General features: G+C 42.4%; 1 protein-coding gene across 5 annotated transcripts in view; it reads left to right on the top strand.

Moving 5' to 3' along the window:
- Positions 1 to 23155, top strand: part of VPS39 (VPS39 subunit of HOPS complex) — a 1019836-nt gene that overhangs the window by 887123 nt on the left and 109558 nt on the right. For 3 of the 5 annotated variants that reach the window (XM_044074020.1, XM_044074019.1, XM_044074017.1), the window contains exons 20-21: positions 4222 to 4324; positions 8757 to 8802. In XM_044074020.1, coding sequence (XP_043929955.1) covers positions 4222 to 4324; positions 8757 to 8802 — 149 coding nt within the window. Of the gene's footprint in view, positions 1 to 4221; positions 4325 to 8756; positions 8821 to 23155 lie in introns of all 5 variants that reach the window. The other 2 variants (XM_044074018.1, XM_044074016.1) reach the window with 1 other exon arrangement.

Here is a 23155-nt window from a genome sequence, read left to right as displayed (position 1 = left end):
AGAGAGTGATCGAGTAGTTTAGTAGTGGTATATGGTAGGCAAGACATGCTGTAAAATATAAGGAAAATTATTTTGTCATGTACATGAATTGTGTTATTTTTTTTCTTCGTCAAAGTTCTGTTTGAAAGTACAAAACCGTATGTTGCAGTTTTGTGTTTTTTCTTGGTTCATTGCTTAGAAATGTTGAGATAAATATATGAATCCAATCCAAAGAGATGACAAACTAAAAAAAAAAAAAAAAAAAAAAAAAAAAGTAGAAAACATGAAAAAGTATTTAAAGTTAAAGCACATACATTATATGGATTCCTTTTTGCAGCCGTATGAGCAGCAGAACTGCACAGCTGAATGCATCATTAACTTGCTTATTATCTTTCCTGTAGTAAAATGCCATGAGGCATGTGCATTTAATAAAAATGTTGGGAGTGTCACTTAAGTAGGTCATGTTGTATTAAATGTTTACTGACAGTGTGCATGCACTATTTTCTTTTTTCTTTTTTTGTGCTTAACCACTAAAATGTATGACAGTAATATGGTAAGTGGGAATCTCTGTTCACTACAGCTTTAACACATTTTTTCTGCACAAAGGTTCTTCTGGTTAATCATTTGAAAACATATCAAGCTAATGGATCTTTTAGACCCTATTTAGCTATGTAGTAGGCCGTAAGGACGAGGGTAAAAACTATGCAGAATTTATAGTAACCAGTGATACAGCAGGGCTTTGAGAGGTAAGAGGAAACTAGAGTCCTCAGACAAGAGGAAGGCATGAAAACTACCAAGAATGTAACTGTAAATTAGAACACCACAATTTCTGAACACCGCACAGAGTGTAACTTGAAATTGCGAACACCACAAAGAATGTAACTAAAAATCAGGAACACCACACCCAAGGAACTACCACATTAACAATATGCCCCTGAAAGTTAACCCAGTTGTTTGGGATTTGGGAACATATATGGACAGTGACCTAACTTTTGACTAACATGTCTTAATTGGTGTAAGAAAGTTCTTCAATATTGCACAGCTTATAAACAAGGGAATTGTGTCTAGATCTAGGGATGTCATTATTCACCTGTATGTAGCCCTCATTAGGCCAGTCTTTGAATATAATGTCCCCTTCGGCATGTGTCTATCCGGACACATGCAACAACTCGAATGCCACAGAGACACCTTACTAAAAGGATACAAGGCCTAAACAACATGTCCTTCAGGGACCAACTCAAAGCTCTGTCACTGTATAGTGTATCCTACACACTGCTAAAAAGTGATCTGTGTCTGGCATACAAGGCATCCTCTGGCCAGGTACTGATAGATTTACTGCACATCAGCAAGTCAAATTGCATCAGAAGTACTCAGTCTAGAGATATAAACCTCTTCTGCAACATTAATAGAATGGTTGGGAAGGACAGATGTGGGTCAAAGAGGATTCCGCTGCTCTGGAACAGACTTCTGATCCACATAAAACAAAGTTAATCTCTATCCCATGTGCAAGCACAACTTGGAACTATGGATGGGAGTGTCCCCCTGTACTGCTAATAGACAGAGGCAGATGCAGCTTCTAGATGCTTAATCCCGTGCAGGTGTCCCCTCAAATTATCTGTGGTATGACTCCAATTATTCTCATTAGAGGTAATATAGAATTATCGATCATGGGTAAAGGCAGTCTCTAATCAAATGGGATAGGTTAATTCCAGCACCAAAAGGAAAGTTGGCTAGGCTTAATATCCCCCTCAAGGGCAGCTAATCACCTAGTAATTACCTATGAACCATAAACGATATAACTGGATCTAACTGGAAATCAAGAGCAGATTCCAGGTCTTGGAGTTGAGGCATGACCACAAATTATTGACACAATTTAAAGGATTTGCAGTGTGTGATGTGTTCGAGAGGCAAGAGTAACAGGTACTGAAGGTGAATTTGGGATGTGTGGGGGTGGTAACTCTGGTCACAGTGAATACTGACAAGATCAGGAGGAACTCCTGGCCTTGATTCTTAGTCCCCCAGTCTGCTGCCTATACCCAGAGTTAGGCTGTTACAACCAATTGTTTGCTAAAAAATAGACAAGTTTGAGATTAATATTTTTAAAATATTAACCTCAAAATTTAAAATAGATCATGTGAACCTGAAAACATTTAAGTGAACTAACACACAGCAGTAGCATTAAAGCACGAATGAAGAAAGTGCCTGCTGTTTGTTTAGGAGTGTAAACTTTAGCCACCTGAAGCTTAGCAAATAGAACAAACGAGAAGTGCTCAGAAAAGAGGGTGCCATGTTTGTACATTAACCAATATCTGTAAAGGACTTAAATGTTTGTATACTGATGTAAGGTGATCTCTCATTTTCATTTGAAATCCAGCGAGTGTATTTTCATTATGAATTTCTGATGGGAGCTGGTTCCTTCAAGATGGGTCTGTTTTGGAAAAATACCTTTTTGCCAACAATGATGCCAAAATGCTGTCTCATGAGGACAATGCCCCTTCTTCTTGTGTTCTAAGTAGTTAGGACTTCTAATAGATAATTTACCTAGCAGGTGACAATATTAATTTTGATTGGTTTATATATAACCCATAAGGTTTGCTCTGTCATTCACAGACAGCCAGTCTGCCTTTTGTAACAACAAATAGTTGTAAGATCTGTTGTCTGCTACAAAGATGAATCTGTAAATCTTGTTTTAGAGCAGTCTGAAGGGGGGGCTAGTATTATAAGTAGCATTCAGTTAAGTACATGTAGGGCATATTTAGTTTTGCTTATTATTGCGTTGATGTATGGCTTTCATAGTAAGAAGGCTGACAGTTCTGTAACAGAGCGTAAGTTGGTTAAGTACTCTGTTAACTGTTATCATGTCATGTTTGAAAGAATAGCCTTAATCTGATTCCATCTCTAGGTGTTTAAACTGTGTTACCTGATATAATAGCATTATTTTAAAGAAGCATATGAAAGACAGGGTTAGCATAGACTGGCGAATCAGTTTTTAAGAGACTTGTTCTTCTCCAGACTGCAATAAGATGTTTGTCTTCATACTTCAGTTTCGCCATTTACTTGCTGTTCGTCTGCTGCTTGAACTTGGCCTGTTTGATGGTCCTGAAGCTTTTGCTCTGGAGGATATTTCCTAGTGCCTGACACCTTAACCCAGCAAATTTGTAAACTCCATACTATTTTGTATAGAGAGACTGACCTTGTTTTCCATAAACAGCCAAATATCGCTTTGAGTTTCTCGAAAAATCCATGGTTTCTGAGCTGTCATTTGATCAGTTTGGTTTTATTTATGGGTATTTAAAACAAAATATGTATACATATACCCTTCATATTTAGTGTTGTTTACAATTTCAGTTTCATAATACTTGTGAGCACGGTTGGGCAACCCAGGTGTTTTTTTTTTTCATTGCTTATTGCAGGGAAAATTTTGCAGTTACCATATAAACCTTTTAAAATGGATTGCTGGATGAGTCATGTGTTGTCATTTGAAGGTTATTACATATTTGACTTAGTGACTGGATGTTTCACTAAGATGGATAGAGGTGGCTACCTGTAGTGCTCGTTTCAAAAATATATCTTTAACAAACATCTGTGCTTCAGCTACCTGATTATCAATGACTACCTCTACCATGTTTTGTAGTCTGGACCTCCATCTGGGTGTAGATCATCCTTCAGGAGAGAAGTACCTTGTGGATTGCTATGCTGAAGTCTTCCTTTCTTTTTTCTCATTCCACACCATGAGTTTGTTTTGGGGTGTTTACCAAAATCTTCCATCTACTGCAGAGGGCCTTGACATGATGTGAAACAGATATGTAAATACTACCTATATCAGTTGGTGCAATAGGTACCTTTTTACCCCTCCATATGCCTTCCTTGTCAAGGAAGTTCCAACTGCTGTATTAATGACAGCTGTACTTCCTTTAACTAATGTTTCAGTTTACTGTTCTGTACACTTGTCAGTTGTTTTTCTTTATATTTAGTTTAGAAGGTAAAATCCCTGGTTCAAGTGAAGATTTAGAACTAGTGATTCGATGTGCACCCCCAAGCTCCTATACATGAATGACACACGTGAGCCAAAGTGTCATATACTTACTAAGATTGTGCACCTTAATATTTTTAGGAAGACTAACATAAGAATGCTGAAGGTGGAAATACGTCCAGATGTTCTACCAGCTACAAAGGGCGCTTCTAGAAATCAGCTGATATAGTGAAAACTAATGTTTATTTATTTTTTTGTCTCTTGGCCAGGTCTTTTGGAGGAGCGTGCTCTTCTACTGGGACGAATGGGGAAACATGAACAGGCGCTCTTCATTTATGTCCACATCTTAAATAACATCAAAATGGCAGAAGCGTAAGTTTACTTTTCCATCTGGAATGGGACAGTACTTCATATGTCTTAGAAAGGGGGACAAGAATATATTTGTTTACTTTTTTTCCACTGCTTCCACACCAACTTTATTGAACACTTTGTAACTTTTGTAGAAGATCACTCTTTACAGCAGCCAAATATCATTAGTAAATACCTATCTGAATAGTTTCAGCAAAACATCAGTGCATTATTCAAGTTTCTGCAGAGTACATAATCATAGAAATATATTCAGTTATATCAGTCTTCATCTATTCTTTTTAACAATATTAGAACTTTTTGGGTAACCTTCATCTGTGTTAACAAGCATTGACATTTCTCTGGTGTTTTCTCCCAACATCAGGTTTTGTTACTGTTACTGGATCATTAATTCTCCTATTGCAACTATGAAATCTTTGTTCATAAGTGTGGCCCTTTGATCAGTCTGCAGGTGATAGCTTTCTTGGCAACTAGAAGTAAAAGTTCAGTAATAGCCTGTGCAGTTTATCCACTATTTTCTTATTAAAGACAATTAAAAACAGAGCCAGGATGAGTTTTATTTGCCATGTGAAATCTTCAAATCTTTTTTTTTTTGTCCTTTTTTTTCCCCATATTAAATCTTGAAATAGATGTGACTTAAAGGACTAAAGCCCCAAGTACTGTCCTGGTGATCTGTGTTCCAACTGCAGCTGTTGTGCTTGACAGATTGGGCAGGGAGGATGAACATTCTCATTCTGCAGGGAAGATCTCACTCCCAGTTTGGACGCACACATTCACACAGTTCAGTTTCCCTGGTGGTAGTGCTGCCTGAGGAAATGTGGATGGAGTATCCCAGTGACAGCAGCCCCTTGCAGAAGTGAGGGATGGTTCAAAGCTGAAGTCCGTTGCACTATTCACTTTCTGGGTGTTTATTGGGCATGCATAGGGGGTGAAAACAATAGAAAAACACTCTCTTGACAGCAGTATGATGCTATCCCAGGATCCTTTGATCTCCTCAACAGTCCGGAACTGGGATTAGCTGACAATCAGCTGTGAGTAAGGCAAAACAGATAAAATATTGGCACAGACTTTTTGTAGTTTCCTCTTAAAAGCTTCCAGATCTACACATTCCCACAAATTGATACACCTGTTAACATCAACACATTGAATTAATAGAAGGGAACTTCTGAGGTAGCCTGAAAGCCATATAGGAGTACTTATAAAGGTGCTGTCAACAACAACAAAAAAAAATCATCTTCCTTGCCCTAGTAGTGCATCTAGCTGCTGAAACTACCATATTCCAAACTTCTTATATAGTCTCTTAAACATAAATTTATTGTTCTTAAGCTGCTTAACTCCAAGAACATTCAGATATAACACTTCCCATATTACACTGATTCCTCTGTAGAATCTGCTATGCATTTCGCCAACATAGCATAGTCTTTTTTTATTGTGAGGAGATTATTTCCCTCTACTTCTTGTTGTTAGTCAGACCTTGCTTTTATACCTCTGTTTACAGTCTACAGAGCCAAGAAGTTTTCCTATATAAGACAGTACTCTGCTTCAGTGAGCTGTTCCCAGTAAACTAGACGTGGTCAGTACTTCATGAACTTATACATTTAATGAGACAGAATTAGGTTCATAGGTTCATACTAGGCTATCTGCCCTGGGGCAATTATAAGCCTAGCCCGATTCTGTATGGCTTACGCCACCCCTTGATTTGAGTATACTGTGCCCTTTTTAAGGTTTAGTTTACTGTGCCTCTGTCTAATAGTGACACGGGAGTAATCCCTGGGACAAACTTATGATCCCCCATCCACCTATCGAGATTCTTCTTGAAGAGATTCAGTGAGGTGCTCTGCCTCACATGAACTGGAATTCTATTCCAGAGCGAAGGGAGCCTCTGGGTTATGAACCTGTCCCTCCAGCAAGTTCTATTTATTTCTGTGCTGAGGTTCAAGTCCCTCGAGTGTGTGGCTCTACGGGATTTAGATTTACTGAGGTGGAGCATGTTCATTAATTCTGGATTTGACATAGCTTTGTATGTCAGGCATAGATCGCCTCGAAGTAGGCGGTATGCAACTGAGTAGAGCTGGAGTTTTTTTAACCGAGCAGCATATGGCATCTGTTTGAGACCCTTGATCCTCTTGGTGAGATACTTTTGGGGTCTTTCTAATTGCTGCAGGTGTCGGGTAAGGTACATCCCAAAAGGGGCATTGTATTCTATGATGGGCCTGATGAGGGATGAATAAAGGGGCACGATTACCTCTCTTGATCTAGATGTGAAACCCTTCTTGATGAGGTGGGCTATGTAGAAGGTCTTTCTAACCACTTTGGCAATGTGGTTTTCAAAGGAGAGATTGCTATCAACTTGGGTCCCCAGGTCCCTAATAACTTTCTCTGTACTTAATGGGTTTCCGCCTATGTGGTAATTTGTGGGCACATTGTTTCTCCAGTTCTTCAAGTTCCCTATGTAAGTTCAAGTCCTCCATTCTGCTACCAATTCCTGTTCCCTTATAGCTGATTTTATTGTTCTTACTAAGAAGAAACTTGTACTATCACCCCCCAACACATACACACACATCGATTTTTCTCTTTTACTCGCAGCTTTCCATTATAGGCTGTCTGTTCCACAAAGTTGTTCTAGAAGTATCATTTTCCATATAGTAACATTGTTCCATGTCCAGAACACCATGGAATAGCTTGAGTCTGGCTGACATTCCATAGCACTTCAGATCAAGTACCCCCCCAAGCATGCACACACACACACGCGCGCACACGTAAATAGGATATCCCAAGTTTGTTTGTCTTTTGGCTTTTTCCCGGTAAGGGGTTGCCACAGCGGAACTCCGGTCCGCTAATGATTGGCAGTAGATTTTTACGAAACGCCAAGGTGCCAGCTCGACGCCCTACCTTCAATGAAGGCACGCCCATTTACACACGTATGTCTTTTGAACGCTACTCAACCATGGGGAGGACATGCAGACTCCACACAGAAGGCACTCCCAAGCCACGCTGAGAATCGAACGGGAGAACCTCTTGCTGTGAGGTAACAACGCTACCGCCATACCACCGCGACAAATAGGATATCCCAAGTGACGTAGAATATCCCAAGTGATCCTAGCTCTTTTCCTCCACCTAGAGGCAATTTGTAGTTTGCAATTTAAGCATCTGAGAAAAACCTGAAGATGTAAATCACAGCATGCAAGACTGATGTTAAAACGAACTACCCGAGAGCTTGTGTCCTTTGCATAAATGTAAGCATATACATTCCCAGTACTGGAATGACTCCCTACATTTTAAGAGTGTAATAATAATAAAATAGTATTAATAATAATAACAATAACAGCAATAATCATAATAATAATAATCATATAAGTAAGCTAAGCTGAAGTTCCTAGTTTCTCAGTGAAATTCAGTTCCAGGTTCCACTTTTGTCTTTAAGGCTTTTATACACTGATAATTCCCCAGACCATTCCATTTCCTGAAACCAGAAATGAAAGCTTTCTTCAAGTTGTGACATATAAGCAAGTATCAATTCATAACCGTACAAAGAGAACTTTAACTGAAATCCATGAATAAAATAGCCCCTTGTTGGTTGGGTCTTTCGGCTTTTCCCGGTTAGGGGTCGCCACAGCGGAACTCCGGTCTGCTAATGATTGGTAGTTGATTTTTACGTGCCGAGTTACCAACCCTGACGCATAACCTTCAACGACGGTACGCCCATTCACGCATGTCTCCACGCAGAAGACGCTCTAGCTGAGAATCGAACCGGACAGCGTCTTACTGTGAGGCGACAATGCTACCACAGCACTACCACCGCAGGTTGAATAAAAATAAAATAGCCCCTGAATGGGGATAATCTTAACCTTGCTTACAGGGGCTTGTAGGTACTATGCAAACAAAAAGGAAGGAGGGGGAATCGCATCCTTGCTTCTTTCCCGTGGATAAACCTAGAATGGTTAAATGTTGAGCTCCTGTCTTTATCCTGATTGCAGTTCACTGCGTTTACCAGGTTTACAATTTGTGTGTGTGGGTGTCCCAAGTGCAACATCACTGCAAACAGTAAGCACCAATTAATTTGGCTGAAGCTCATTTCTGCAATTAGACTTGCCACCAGGATTGCCCTGCCAGACTTAGCAGCATCCTTTGTAAGCAATAACATTTTTGTCAGGTTATTGATAGTCTTTCCTGGTTTCACCTTGTTTGGTCTTTGTGAACTACAAGTAGAATTATTTTTGCCAGTTCTAAGCCAGAATAGAATTATTTACTTATTTTGTTGACCCACTAGGCCTGTGCCCTATTTTCAGGGAGACCCATGGTGGTGTTCATAGTGACCAGAGTAATTCAGCCAGGCAGTGGTGTTTTCCATTTGTTTTCCTGTGCTCTTCTGATGATTATTAATAGTTATGTATGTATGTCAAATATATTCCAGCAGCAGCTTTTTTTTCTGTTGTAGGTATTGCCAGAAGCACTACGACAGATTCAAAGATGGCAACAAAGATGTGAGTTACAGCTTTACTGTGAGTTTGTGCCTAGTTTACTGTGTTTCATTTTGTTGAACTATATACTTTACTGTCGATGGCACATTGGGCTGTTGAACTCTTTGTAGTTTTTCAATTTACTTAAAAAATAAAAAACAAAAAAACAGTTGACATGACCTACTCAGTGGAGTGTTTCAGATGAACTGGGACTGACTAATGACCTAAGCAGTGGAGAAGCCACTGAGAGAGGGTGAGATTGAGCAGGTGACTTTGGCTAACCCATCTTTGTGAGACAGTTGCAGTTAGGCTTGCTGCTGTACTGACATCCAGCAAAAACTGGGTGCACAGTGAGCATGCCAGTACCAAATGGGGTTGTGGACACCAAACGGTGCACATTGTAGCTGGAGTCACGCATGTATGGTACTGCACGTGCACAGGGGCCAGAAATGTGGGCTGATCCCATCAGCTACTGTGGAGAACTGAGAGGTATAGGCTTAACAGAAAAAAATAAACATGATGGCTGCCTACATGATGGTGGCCTATGACCAGTTCTCATCCCGAAGGGGAAGGATTAGACCAACCTGGCTTCTGTGGTTGGCTTGGAGTAGGGATGAAAAGATAATTAAAAATGCTGAAAAAGATTTGCCAAGGTGGAGGCTCATATCAGTAACTTCACCACTGAGAATTGTGATCAGTTTTTCTGATAATACAGAGGACGGGATTTATGCCATCATTATTGGCAGAATGAGATCCTCAGAGCTTAAGGGAAAATGAACAGGGTTAGACTTACATCTTAGCAGCTGGAGATGATTCCAACAAGAACTTGGAGTGACAGCATCATGATCCATTGTAGGGAATGTCATTGTGAACTTGGTGGTAACATTGCAACATCTGCATTCATAACAATGTGGGATTACTGAGATGAGCATATGTATTTGCATATATGTATCCTTATAACAGTGTATTGTGTAGTTAATCTGATCTGTTCTTTTTCCTTTTCTGTATTTTTATATAATGACCGTAAAAACAGTGAGTTATGTAGGTCATGTATTTATGAAGGAATTGGAAAGTTCCTTGTAAAACAATTAGAATTAATTTAGAATTGTATACAGTGGTACAGAAAATTTGTGCAATGTTGAATTACATGTTTTTGTAATCATATATTGAATTGTCGTTTTCCATGTGACATGAGAGACACTTTAGGTATGGGAAATAACCTGGTGCTTGGAGGGATGGTGCCTGCTTTGGAATTGTGAGCAGAGCAGGTATTCACCTGTAGTAGAAATCTCATTTAGTGGAATTATGAGTGCATCAACAGTTGTTCTGTTTAAGGATGTACAGTTAAATAAGTTCTTCCTAAACCTGTACTTCCTGTTTTGTCATATCCTTAGAGATTTTGCTTAGAGAAGTAAAGGAGAATTTGGACCTAATGCAGGAGCATTTTAAGTGGAGTTTAACGAAAATGTCAGACTTCCACAAATGATACTTAGATCTGCTGGATATACATGAGCTAAACCTCTGTTTGCACACACCAGCCTTTAGGGGAACACCTTTGTCCTTAGCTGGACAACTGGTTGATCCAGGCTCAGACCCCGGAAGAATTTTGCAAAGCTGCAGTCCTTATCTCCTATCAAACCAACTTGGATATGTCCATATAATTGTAAAAGTCCAGTCTACCCTGCTTCAGGGTTAAAAGCTTTGTATGAACATTCCTTGTCATCTTAAAAGCAGTGTCTGTCTTCCTCAAGATGAGTTTTCACTTCTAAACTTCCTTTTCCTGAATTTTGCTAAAGGGTACTACTTGCCTTACAGAGAAATGTGCTAAGACCCAGAATATTTGTCCGCCTCTATTGTGGTGGTTTCTTTGGTGCTGCTGCACATGAGAAAGATCCAGTGGTACCTGAGGAATATATGACTACAGTACTTACAATCCCATTGTTAGAACTTCATTATTTGTCCCCTGTGTGCCCAGAGAATTTGTCTGCATGGATTTCTGGATTTTTCCTGGTATTTCAATTTCTTTCCATACCCTAGTAAATGCCCAAGTAAGTGCCATGATGAATTGATGAGCTTTCAGATTTGCCCCTAGGTGTGTGTGCTGTGAGTGACTCTGTGTATATGTGTGTCTGTCTCTCTGTCCTGTGATAGACTGGCATCTTACTAAGGATTAGTTTAGTTTCCTTGCACTCACTAAATGCTGGGCCAGGCTTTGCCTTCTCCATGTCTATGAAACTGGATGAAAACAACAAGAGGGATGTGAGGAGATAGCTGTCCCCAGAGTTAATATAGAAGACTGACTTCACTTTGTTGTTACTTGTGAAAAATGTAAAAAAAAATACTTAACTTTATAATATTAAGCAACAGTAATAAACAGTCCAAAACTTCATATGTTAATTCCTCTTCTAAAAAGGTACTGAAGAAACAAACCCGAACAGGCTTAGTCACCAGATTAACATAGCTTTAATTTATGGTAAGAGCTTTCATCCACCAGTTGGACTTCATCAGATCATTTTTTCATTGACTATCTTCTCTACCCCCTCCCTCTCTGTCCGTACCCTGTCAAAAAGACTCAGTCTTTCCCTATTGGGAAAAAATTACCACAGACAAGTGGATTTTACCATTATCAGAAAGGATTACAGTATATCCTGCAAGGAACTGCCTCCTTTCAAAGGCATTCCACCTCCATACCACAACCAGTTATAGCTTCTCTCTCCCATCCTTCGAGTACTACAGTCAAGGCACCCTTGAATCTGTTCCCCTCAGTTTATGGGGCAAGGATTCTACTCCAGACTGTTCCTGGTACCAAGAAAAAGAGGACAATGGAGGGCCATACTGGATCTGTACAGCTCAACAACTTCTTCAAGGTACCCACTTTCAAAATGCTGTCTCTTCAAACTCTTCGCCCCTTTATCCTGCTGTATGCCTTTCTTGTATCTTTGGATTTAAAAGATGCATACCTGCATATCCTAATACACCCTTCTTGCAGGAAATTCCTTAGATTCTGTACTGGTTCATCACATTTCCAGTTTACAGCTTTACGTTTTGGGCTTTCTGCAACCTCAAGTTATCTAGTCCCAGTTATAGCCTTTTGTTGAACTCAGGGAATACAAATATTCCCCTGTCTAGGTGATCTGCTGTTCCAGGCCTCCTTGCCTCGGGCCTTACTTGCAGCATGTTGAGTTCTGTCAACCTCCTCCAACAACTGGGATTCACTGTCATTTTCAGAAAATCTTCCCTTCACCCTACTCAAGCTCTAGTTTCCTTGGTTTGCAGTCTAGACACACACAACATGCAGGCCTTCTTGTCACAGGAAAAGATGCAGAGCCTTAATACTTACTTCCAGTCCCTAACCTCTCTACAAGCTTGCTCAGCCAGGGAGATTCTTAGAGCAGTAAGGTTCATGGTAGCAACCATAGCAATGCTTCCTTTAGCCAGGTTACATATGAAGAAAATTCTGTGGTACCCGAAAAAGGTGTCTTCCCAGCACTCTCACCCCTTGGATGGAGAAATCTTGAACATGCGTTGTCTCAAGATGGAGATCCTATGGTGGGTAACACAGGTGAACCTCAATCTAGGCCTGCCTCTCAAGGTCCAAGTTAAAATTTATACACAGACACCTCAAATGAGGCATGGGGAGCATGGATGGGAATGCACAGTGTACACGGTTGTTGGCAGTCCAGCCTCAAGAAAGAGCCCATCAACCTGAATGAGATGAGGGCTCTCATTCAGGCCTTACAAGTCTTCACCCACCACTGGAAGCCAGGACTTCTCAGAGTATTCACACATAACACAACAGTCATGTGGTAGATAAACAAGCAAGGACGACACAACCAGTTGTACAGGTTGACTCAGATTGTTTGGGACTTAGCCATTAAGGCAGGCATGCCCCTCCAAGCAGTATACTACTTGTCATAGGGCAGCATTCTTGCATAGTTTCTCAGCAGGTCCAGTGAAGACCCCCCCCCCCCATGAATGGATACTCAACAAACAGGTTTTCCTAGATGTTGTCCACATGGGGGAAATGCCACAAATACATTTACTTGTCTCAGAGAACAAAAGAGAGTTTCTCCTCTTTTGCACCAGGAGTCCTTGCCCCTTGGCTTGGAGGACAGATGCATTATCCTCCCAGTGGACAGGGAAATTTCTTAGTCTTCCATCCACTTCCTCTGCTACAAAAGTTCTACTAAAAATCCCCAAAAAAATTCTACTGGTGACTCCCTTTTGTCCAAAGCAGCATTGGTTCCCCCTTGTCTATCACATCACCAGGAGCAGTCACCATTAGCTACCCCACAAAGTGGACCTGATTACACATCAGAAGGGCTTGTTGCTTCACCCCAACCTATCATCCCTCAACCTAAGCCTATAGATGATAGGATGGTATAATTTTGATCCCTTCCAGACACCACTTTTCTGAGGACATGCTGTAGGTTCTCCAGGAGTCAAGGAGACCCGCCACAAGAACATCCTATATAGCCAAATAGAAGAGATGTTCAATTTGGTGGCAAACATTTAGGACCCTATAAAATGAGAAATTCCTCTCATCTTGTTTTATCCAGATGTTCATCGTGTTTCACTGTTGCAGTCATTACACTTGGGTTATCCTGCTGGCAGGCTACCCGCAGTTGGCCTGATTTCCAAAGTCCTGGTCCGGCGTTGGTTGCTGTCACCTCTTCCCTGACGTCAGTGCACCAGGGGTATAAAAGATGCAGCCAACGCCATTTTCTTCAGTCTTTCTTGCCGCGCGGTGCCCGAAGCAAAAGCAGTTCGCAAGTGCCGGTCGGCCGACTCCTGAGATTTTCGAAATCGAATTTCAGATCCGAAGTCTTCAATAAAGCTAAGTACCCCATTGGGGAAACTTTTTCTTGCTCCAGACCGATGTCAGAAAAACTTAACAATTGTATTTCTTGTGGGAAGCAAATACCTCATCAGGATTTCCACTCTTACTGTATTCCTTGCCTAGGCCCTGACCACGACGTTGCTAGTTGTCGGTTTTGTGCTAGATTTAACCAGTGCACTATTAAGCGTCGGTACGATTTTGCTTTTCATTATTTTGGCAGAAGGTTTAACTACATAATGCCGTTGGAACAACCGACGACCAGAATTCATAAAAAACGCAAGGATAAAGACAAGGACAAGAGTCCGAGGTCCAAAACCGACGACGAAGCCTCTTCTAGGCCAGTCGCCGGTTCGCCGGTGTTCAGTGAGGCACTTTTGCAGCCCCTGACTCCCGCTACCTCAGAGCCACAGGCCACCTTCAACTCCCACAGGGAGACAGCTAGGCCTCTGGATACTCAAGGTATTGGCCCTTTGGAAATTAATCCCTCAGATGGGTCCGGAGCCACTGAGCAGGCATCGGCTTCTGAGGGTGTCTTCAGACCTACACAACTTTATATAAAGCCTACTTCAGCATCCAAGACAAAGTCTAAAACAGTTTTAAAGACAAGGAAACCAGTACAGCATTCTCCAGGACAGGCTTCTATGCCTAAGAAACAGATGCTGAAAATGGCCAAAGACCTAATTACTTTGATCAGGGGTTCCCATCCCCCTCCTGATAAGAGGCCTAGGCAAGACACTGAATATGATTCCTCTGATCAGGTTTCCATTTCCTCTGATTCCTCTTCTGATCAGGGATATTCTTTTCCTCCCTATGAGGATTCTGATGCTGAAGACTCTATTCCTTCAGCTTCTCCTCCTGAGGACTATTCTTTTGGGGAAACCCTGCATACCATGAGGGAGCATTTCCATTGAGAGCCAGGATTATTCCGATTCTAAGAAAAAACTTAGAGACTTTCTTTTACTTCCTCATCACAGACCTCTTGCAATTCCCCCTGTTCTAGACATAGTCGATGATGTTTTTTCAGAGTCCGGCCTGTCTCCAGACTCTTTACCTCCTGCCCCTGTTAAGCCAGACGGATACTACAGGGTCCCAGACTCCCATAAATTTATTTACAAAAACCCTGCTGCTGACCCAGAAACTATCTCACAGGGTCCCAAAGTGGTCAAGGCTGCTTCTGCCAAAAACCCTGTCACCTCAGACAGAGATTCTAGGGCTTTGGACAGATGGGGGAAAAAGTTTACACTTCTGCTACCTTGGCTATAAGGGCTTTAAATTCTCAGTTTCATATGCTCAAATATCATCTGTACTTAATGTCTTTGTTAAAACATAAAATGTTGACAAATTCTGAATGTTCTGAGAACAAAGATTTGCAGGATTTATTGCATGCAGCTGAACAAGTGGGAAAACATACTTTGCAATGTGGCTATGATTCACTGGAGGCCTCATGCAGGGCCGCTGTTACAGGTTCTGTTATTAGAAGGCATGCTTGGTTAAAGGAACAGAATCTGCCTGATCATGTTAAAGCAAAATTATTGGATGCTGGATTACAGCATGATACTTTGGTGTTAAGGCAGAGGAGGTGTTAAATAAAATGGAGGATAAGGCAAAATCTATGTAGACAGTAAAGGATTTCTTACAGGTACAGCCACCCAGATTTAGCAGGAACTGGCCCTCTAAGAATTGGTCCTTTCCAGTGTCAGACCACAAAGAGGCAGGCAACAGCCCCAGGGCTCATACAGGCCCAAACAATGGGGTGCTTCTACCTCCAAAAGAGGAGAAGACAAATCACAGCCTTATAAAAAACAGCCCCAATGACTTCCCTCTGCCAATGCCAAGCACTTATTTTTTGGCAGCAACCTTAAGGGGAAAGCTAGCACTTTTTTCACAAAACTGGCACAAGATCACCCAGGTCAAATGAGTCTTAAATATAGTCTCTCAGGGTTACAGGTTCCACTTTCACACCCTTCCAAAGGCAAAAGGCATGCCAGACCTAACACGCAATCAATGGCAAGAGGCACAAAAACAAGTTTCATCTCTCATGGACATGGGGGCTATTCAGCCAGTGCCACAACAAGAGCAGGGACAAGGATTTTACTGTAGACTTTTCTTAGTACCAAGAAAGGACAAAGCCTGGAGACCAGTTCTGGACCTGTCTATTCTAAATACTTTTCTGGACGTCCCAAATTTCAAAATGTTGACTCTACAGCAGCTTCTGCCCATACTGGACAAGAAGGCTTGACTTGTAACTTTGTACCTCAAAGAGGCATACCTGCATGTCCAATCAGACAATCTTGCAGAAGATACGTCAGATTCATAGCTGGCTCACTGCACTACCAATTGTCTGCACTGCCCTTTGGCTTATCTACTGCGCCTAGGGTCTTCACAAAATGCCTGGCACCAGTAATTGCATTTTGCAGACAAAGAGGAATTCAAATATACCCCTACTTGGATGACTGCCTTATTCAAGCAAAGGACAAAGATATTCTACTACAGCATCTGGCATTTGTAAAAAGATTACTAATTTGCCTAGGGTGCACAGTAAACGAAAAGAAATCAAAACTACTAGTACCCTCTAAAGAGATAATATTCCTGGGTGCAAGCTTAAATACAACTGCCCAGATGGCTTATCTCACGCCAGACAAACAAAGGCATCTGACTTCTTACTTCAAAGACTTTGCAACAAAGACCCAGTTATCTGCAAGAAAAATTCTGCAGGCTCTGGGCTGCATGGCATCCTGCATTCTACTAATACCATATGCAAGACTGCATATGAGGAAACTACAATGGTATCTAAAGTGTTTGGACTCAACATTGCCACAGCCTGGAAACAGTAATTATTCTCATTCTCTGCCTGCAACAGGAATTTCAATGGTGGGCACAGGCCTGTCACCACAACAAGGGACAGCCATTCACCTTACCCACTGCCAGGCAGACACTAACAACAGATGCATCAGATTATGCCTGGGGGGTGCACATGACAGGAAAATGTATTCAGGGCACATGGCCCACAAACCAAATGCATCTTCATTTCAATCAGAAAGAGATGCTAGCTGTACAAAATGCCCTGACAGCCTTCAAGGACCTACTTCATCCAGGACAACTACTGATAAAGACGGACAATACTACAGTCATGTGGTACATAAACAAGCAAGGGGGGCACACATTCCTACCCCCTCTGCAGGCAAGCCATGACTTTGTGGAACACAGCATTGACTTATCAAGTACATCTGCAAGCACAATTCCTGCCAGAAAAGACAAATACTTTGGCAGACGAACTAAGCAGAAACCTCATGGATCCTCACGAGTGGAAACTGGTCCCACAAATCTTCAACATGATAACAGGGAAATGGGGATGCCCAGACACAGATCTGTTCGCTTCCCCTCACAACTGCCAGCTACAGAGATTCTGCACTCGGACTTATCACAAGCAAGCATGGAAAGTGGATGCCCTTTCATTCAGCTGGAAAGCCCTTACAGTATATGCCTTCCCTCCTCTGCCTCTCCTCTCCAAGGTACTCCTAAAGGTCAGACAAGAGAAGCCAGAAATGATACTGATTGCCCCAGACTGGCCACACCAGCACTGGTACCCAATCCTAAAGAGCTTGTCTCAAGGCCCAGCCTGGACATTGCCTCTAATACCTCATTTGCTGACCCAACAGAACAATCAAATCCTGCACAGCCAACTCAGAACCCTAAATCTGACTGCATGGTGGATAATGTAATCATTCAGAACACACCTCTCTCTAAAGCAGTTATGGATGTTATTTTGGAAGCCAGAGGCCCAGCACCAGAAAATCTTATGCGGAAAAATGGAAAAGATTCTGTGCTTGGAACCAAGCGCAGGGAATTGACTCGCTTGAACCAAATATTCCTCAGATTTTGCAATATCGAACTGAGATGCTGGACAAAGGCCTATCCTTCTCATCAATTAAGATCCATGCCTCTACCATTTTAGCTCATTACAATATGGACCCACCTATTTTTCTCATCCACTGCTAAGACAGTTTCTCAGAGGGGCCAAAAAGGTAAGACCTCCAAGGAGAGCTCCAATACCTACATGGGACCTCAATTTTGTCTTGGAAAAACTCACACTGCCTCCTTTTGAGCCTGCCAATACAGCAGAGATAAAATACTTGTCATGTAAAACCGGTCTTCTCCTAGCAATAACTTCAGCAAGAAGAGTCTCAGAGTTACAGGCACTAATGGCTGTGGAACCTTTTATTATTTTCCATCAGGACAGGGTTTCTCTAAGGACAAACCCGACATTTATGCCTAAGGTAGTGTCCAGCGTGGCTCTTAACCAAACCATACATTTGCCTACCTTTTATCCAAACCCACAGAATAAGGGGGAGAGACTTCTGCATACTTTGGACATACACAACTACGCTTTTACTTGGACAAGACTAAAGCCTTCAGAAAGACTGAGCAACTTTTAGTGGCATATGCTGCAGGTTCCCAAGGAAAAGCCATTTCAAAGCAGACTATTTCAAAATGGATAGGCCACTGCATTCGTTTCTGCTATTCACAACATGGCAAATCAGTGCCCAAGGGCATTAGGCCACATTCTACCAGAGCAGCAGCCACTTCAGCAGCCTTCCTCAGAGGAGTACCAACCAAGGATATTTTGGAGGCTGCAACATGGACTTCAGTGCACACTTTTACAAAGCACTACTATTTACCTCTCTACTCTACTCTACTCTACTCTAAATCCAGAGCAGGCTTTGCCACTGCATTTCTGCAGGGCCTCATAACCACTCCAAACTCTATTTAGGCCCAGCCGCCCAACCTCAGCTTTGGGATTCAACCCAAGTGTAATGACTGCAACAGTGAAACACGATGAACATAATACAGTTGTGTACCTACCATAAATGTAGATGTTCGAGTGTATTCAATGTTGCAGTCCAGGTTACCCTCCCACCATTCCCCTTTTTCTTTGCTGGGACTTATCTGTACCTATCTATTCTATACAACCTATGTGGTGTATTTGCTTGTAGATGAAGGTTATGTGCATGCTTTTTTATGATCATAATTTTTACAGCCTACCCTTTTGGGGGCACCTGACATCTGGGGCAAGAAAAACTGAAGAAAATGGTGTCGGCTGCATCTTTTAAACCCCTGGCACACTGACGTCAGGGAAGAGGCAACAGCAACTGACGCCGGACCAGGACTTTGGAATTCAGGCTGACTGCGGGTAGCCTGCCAGCAGGATAACCCAAGTGTAATGACCGCAACAGAGAATACACTCGAACATCTACATTTATGGTAGGTATACAACTGTACTTTTGTGTGAGTTATGAAAAGAGATCTTGTTTATTCTTCCATTAAAACCCACCTTTCAGCTATTTGTCATGCCTTCCCCTCAATCCATCTGTTATGTCCTTGCTTGAGGACAAACGCATTTTAGAAGTGGTTCTTCACATAAACCCTCTGAGACAACCTGAGCCTCTCCCTAGGACCTCAGCTTTGTGCTGGAGAAGCTCACTCTGCTGCCGTTTGAGCCATTCGCGTCTTCTGCTCTCAGATTCTGCACCTGGAAAACAGTTTTGTTTCTGGTTGTCACTTCTGCTAGGAGAGTCTTAGAACTACAGGCACTCATAGCTGTTGCCCCCTTTCATATTTTCCATAAGGAGTGTCCCTGAAGGTCATCCCTTCTTTCATGTCTAAAGTGGTAAATGACATATCCTTCAACCAGGCCATCAATCTGCTTACTTTCTCTTCGAATCCACAAAGTAGGAGTAAAAGACTTCTCCACTCTGTAGATGTGCACAGACAACTAAGAGTCTATCTGGACAAGAATAAATTTATTTGTCAGACTGTTTGTGTTTCTCATAGACTCTAAGCTGGGCCAACCAGTATCCAACCAAACCACTACAAGCTGGATTTTGAAGTCTGTTTCCTTCTGTTAATCGCATCATGGTAAATACTTGCTTTGGTTCTCAAAAGGTAACTCTAACAGAGCAGTAACCTCTTATTGAGCTTTATACAAATTGGGCAGATTTCTTCTGTCTTTCTCTTTGCTGGCTCTGTCTGTTAGACCCTAGGACCAAGGAGGCCTCCTCTTCTCCTGCTTAGCCTAACCTAGCTGACTATGTCTCTCTCTCAAAGGTCTTCAGGTTGCTGGCTTGGAGAGAGTCCGATTATTTATGCCCATATGTGTGCTTATATACCCCTACATTTGCAAGCTGAGGTCATACATTGTGTTATTTGACATTAGTGAACGCATTTCTTTTTTTGGTGTTTATTAAGGCAAAAAGTCTTGAAAATGTGATATAGGTTCAAATGGGGATGAGAAGAAAAAACTGTATAAAATGTCATCCTGCCAAACATTAGTGTGTACATGTATGAGTAAAGGTGGAAGTACGCATTCAAAAAAAAAAGTATGTATAATAGGTGGGAGTAATAGCTTTGGAATGTAAATGACCTTACAGGTGTAAACGGAAAGATTATATTATGAAATGCACAGTACAAATAGCAATGCTGCAGGAAAAACACATTTGAAAAGAAACGAGTATGTGAATTTGACAAAGAAAGGATTTCAGGATGGATGGTCAGAAGAATATCAGGGACAATTGAAAATATAAATAGTAATACTGATTGCTAGAGGGGTTCCAGTAGTGATAGAAATGGGGAAAACGACAATGATGGTAGAGTTATGGTAGTAAAGGGCTATTGGCAAGGGAGGAGGACTATGCTGGCATGTATTTATATTCCACCAAAAACTGATGCTATGGAACTTTAGAAAATTTAGGGACAAATAATCAGCTTTCACAGGAAAATGTTACTTATAGGTAAGGACTGGAACATAATTTGCAAAAATAAAAATGTATCAGGTTACCTAGAGGAGAAAATATAACAATAAAGGGGTATATTTCTGAAGAACTTTATGATAATCTGTTGACTCAGTTAACCCATGAGAAATTTTCTTCAAGAACCATTTTTTGTAAGCTTTTTGTTGAGCAACATTACAGATGATTTTCAAGAGCTGCAAATTATTCCTTATAGTCCTTGATCTGATGTTATTCATGTCACAATTCCTCACTCTTGGGTCTATCTATGTGGCACATATTGTAAGTGCAGTGATTTTAGATAAAAAATACAGATGATTAAAGGTCTTAGATCCGACATCGAATCCGATCCGGCAACTTTACAGACAGCTTCTAGGCTTGAGCTCCTCCCACTCCCATGATCCCTTGCTGTCCTCTAACCCCTCAGATTTCATTTGCTGACTTCAGAATCAGACGTAGGTTTCTCTGGCTTGGCGTCTGCAGGGAATAAGCGTTATTTTTCAAAATGTTTCTATTTGTAGAGTATCTTTTAATGTTTTATTGTTTTTAGTGTTCTCTTCTGTGCTAGTAGTTTTAGTCCCTCCCCTCTCATTTTATATTCTCATTCCTTAATTCTGTTTTGGTACCCTTTTTCTAGTGGTCGTTAATTAGTCTTCCCAGCATAGTTTTTATATATTTTTTTGTGTAGTTTTATTGTTTGTGCTTGGTGTAGTTATTATCTGTGGTAGTTTATTCAGCTTTTTTGTTTGTGTTTTCTGGCTCTGACCTCAGCTTGGTTTTCCGCTCTCAAGTTAGCTTGTTCCTTTGGCTTTACATTCTGTCATTATGTCTGTTAAGCCTGTCATTTTTAAAAGGTGCTCCTTGTATGGTCGGAAGATGCCCATTTCCAGTTTGCATGAGGAGTGCCTTTATTCTTCGTGCGCCAACCACCTGGAGATTTAATGCAACATTTGTGCCACATTTAACCCCAGAGCTTTGGTCAAGCGCCTAAACAAACTCTTTTTGAATGGGTTGGCTCAAGGGGGGCTCCCTTGGTGCAGTCTCCTGCCAAGTCTGGACCCTCAGAGCACAAAAGGAAGGCTTTCCAGCCTCTGGGGTCTTCCTTCTCAAAAAAGGTGAGGCTTGTCGAATCCTAGTGCCTTGTATCCGATTCCAACCTCGACCCTGTCAGATCTGATGCCCTGAGGCCCTAAGATCTGTGACTCCCTTCGGTCAGGGACCTTTTCTCTGAGGCCCTTGGATCGGAGGTCATGGGAATCCACTCCCGGATCCAGGGTCTCTGGTTCAAGGCCTTCAGATACAGTCGGATCTGGACCAGCCACAAATGTGGCTTCCTCATATCCGGGTTATGTGAGATCCAAGCGCTCAGATCCTACCTTGTCATCAGATTCGAGGAGGTCTGATGTGGGATCAGTGTCGGATCCCACTATTGTTATTGAGGATTCCCCCTCGGGTTCTGGCTTGGGGCAGTCCTATTCTGCCTCCAAGCACGGGTCTCGTTCTTTAGAGGGGAGGCCCTTGGGATCTAGACACCCATCCCCAGCTATGTCCTCCAGAAGTTTATTCCCTTCCGATATGGACAGGATGATGAGGTCTTTTCTCAAGGCTTAGACTGAGTTGGAGATTTTCGCATCCCCTGCCCATCTGGCCATGGGACCATCTCCTACCCACCTTGTTGACTTCTCCTTGCCTGACCAGGTTGGTTTCTGACTGGCTCTGGATTGCACAGTGAGGGAGACAGAAGTCCCCAGGGTCCTTTCGATCCTTGCCTTGTCCGAGTCCCAGACTACTTCTGCTTGGTCTCCCCATGGGCAGGCGGAGTCCCGGGCCTGAGCGGTCACCCTGGAGTCCTTAGTTGGAGGTTCAAGACCTGTTTTCTTGGAACCTTCCCCTTGGTGCTTCAGCCCTTGACAGCTCGGGGCCAGTACGTTCTGGAGGCCCGGAGGTTCTGGCCTGCTCTGGTCCTTCTCCCCAGGTGGGCCTTCCTGCTGTGAGTGCAGACGGAGCATTGTCTAGTTCTTCGGCTTTCCAGGTTGTAGAGAGGAATTCTTCCCACAGAGTTTCCTCCCTGGCCTTCTTGGGATCTTCCCAGCCCCTCTGAGTAGACCCCACTCACCCTGTCCCAGGTCACCCCACTTGAACTATTCTTTCAGGTGGGAGCTACTCCACTTGGGGTCCCCCTGTCATCCGAATCTTCCTCCAAGCCATGCCTGAAGGAGATTCCTGAGACGAGGTAGTGTAAGTGGAGACACTTGGACTTCCCTGTTGAGTTGCTCACCGAGGATACAGACCTCGATGAAGGGGACGGGGTCCCCCAGATCTCCACCCGAGATTGTCTCCTTTGGGGACATCTTGGAAATCCGGGCAGTTGGTCTTCCCTCCCCCCATCCTCTGAGAAGTCCATCTTTCTGAAGGCTTTCTGGACGGGACCATCTACCTCCTGGGTTCCCCTCCTGCAGATGATCTTGTAGACCTTATCACCAGCAGGGCATGGAAGGAGACAGGTATTGTGGAGCCTGTTCCCAAATGCGTGGACAAATTCTTCAGTCCCCCTTCTGAGAAGCAGTTCTGGTCGAAAGGCATGCCAGTCGATGCAATCATGGTAGCTGCTGCCACCAAGATAGAGCTGGTGGAACAGAGCATGTCTGTCCATCCTCCCAACTGTGAGTCCCGGGTGATTGACAGGCATGGAAAGTGGGTTTTCACCTCAGCTACATTCGATCTGCGGGCGCTTAACTACCTGGCACATTTC

The sequence above is a fragment of the Protopterus annectens genome, chromosome 6.part0, assembly GCF_019279795.1.
Source record: "Protopterus annectens isolate FY-2018-M chromosome 6.part0, PAN1.0, whole genome shotgun sequence".
Classification (NCBI taxonomy): domain Eukaryota; kingdom Metazoa; phylum Chordata; order Ceratodontiformes; family Protopteridae; genus Protopterus; species Protopterus annectens.
The sequence above is the reverse complement of the archived record's forward strand: the minus strand, read 5'-3'. Positions and strand labels throughout refer to the sequence as shown.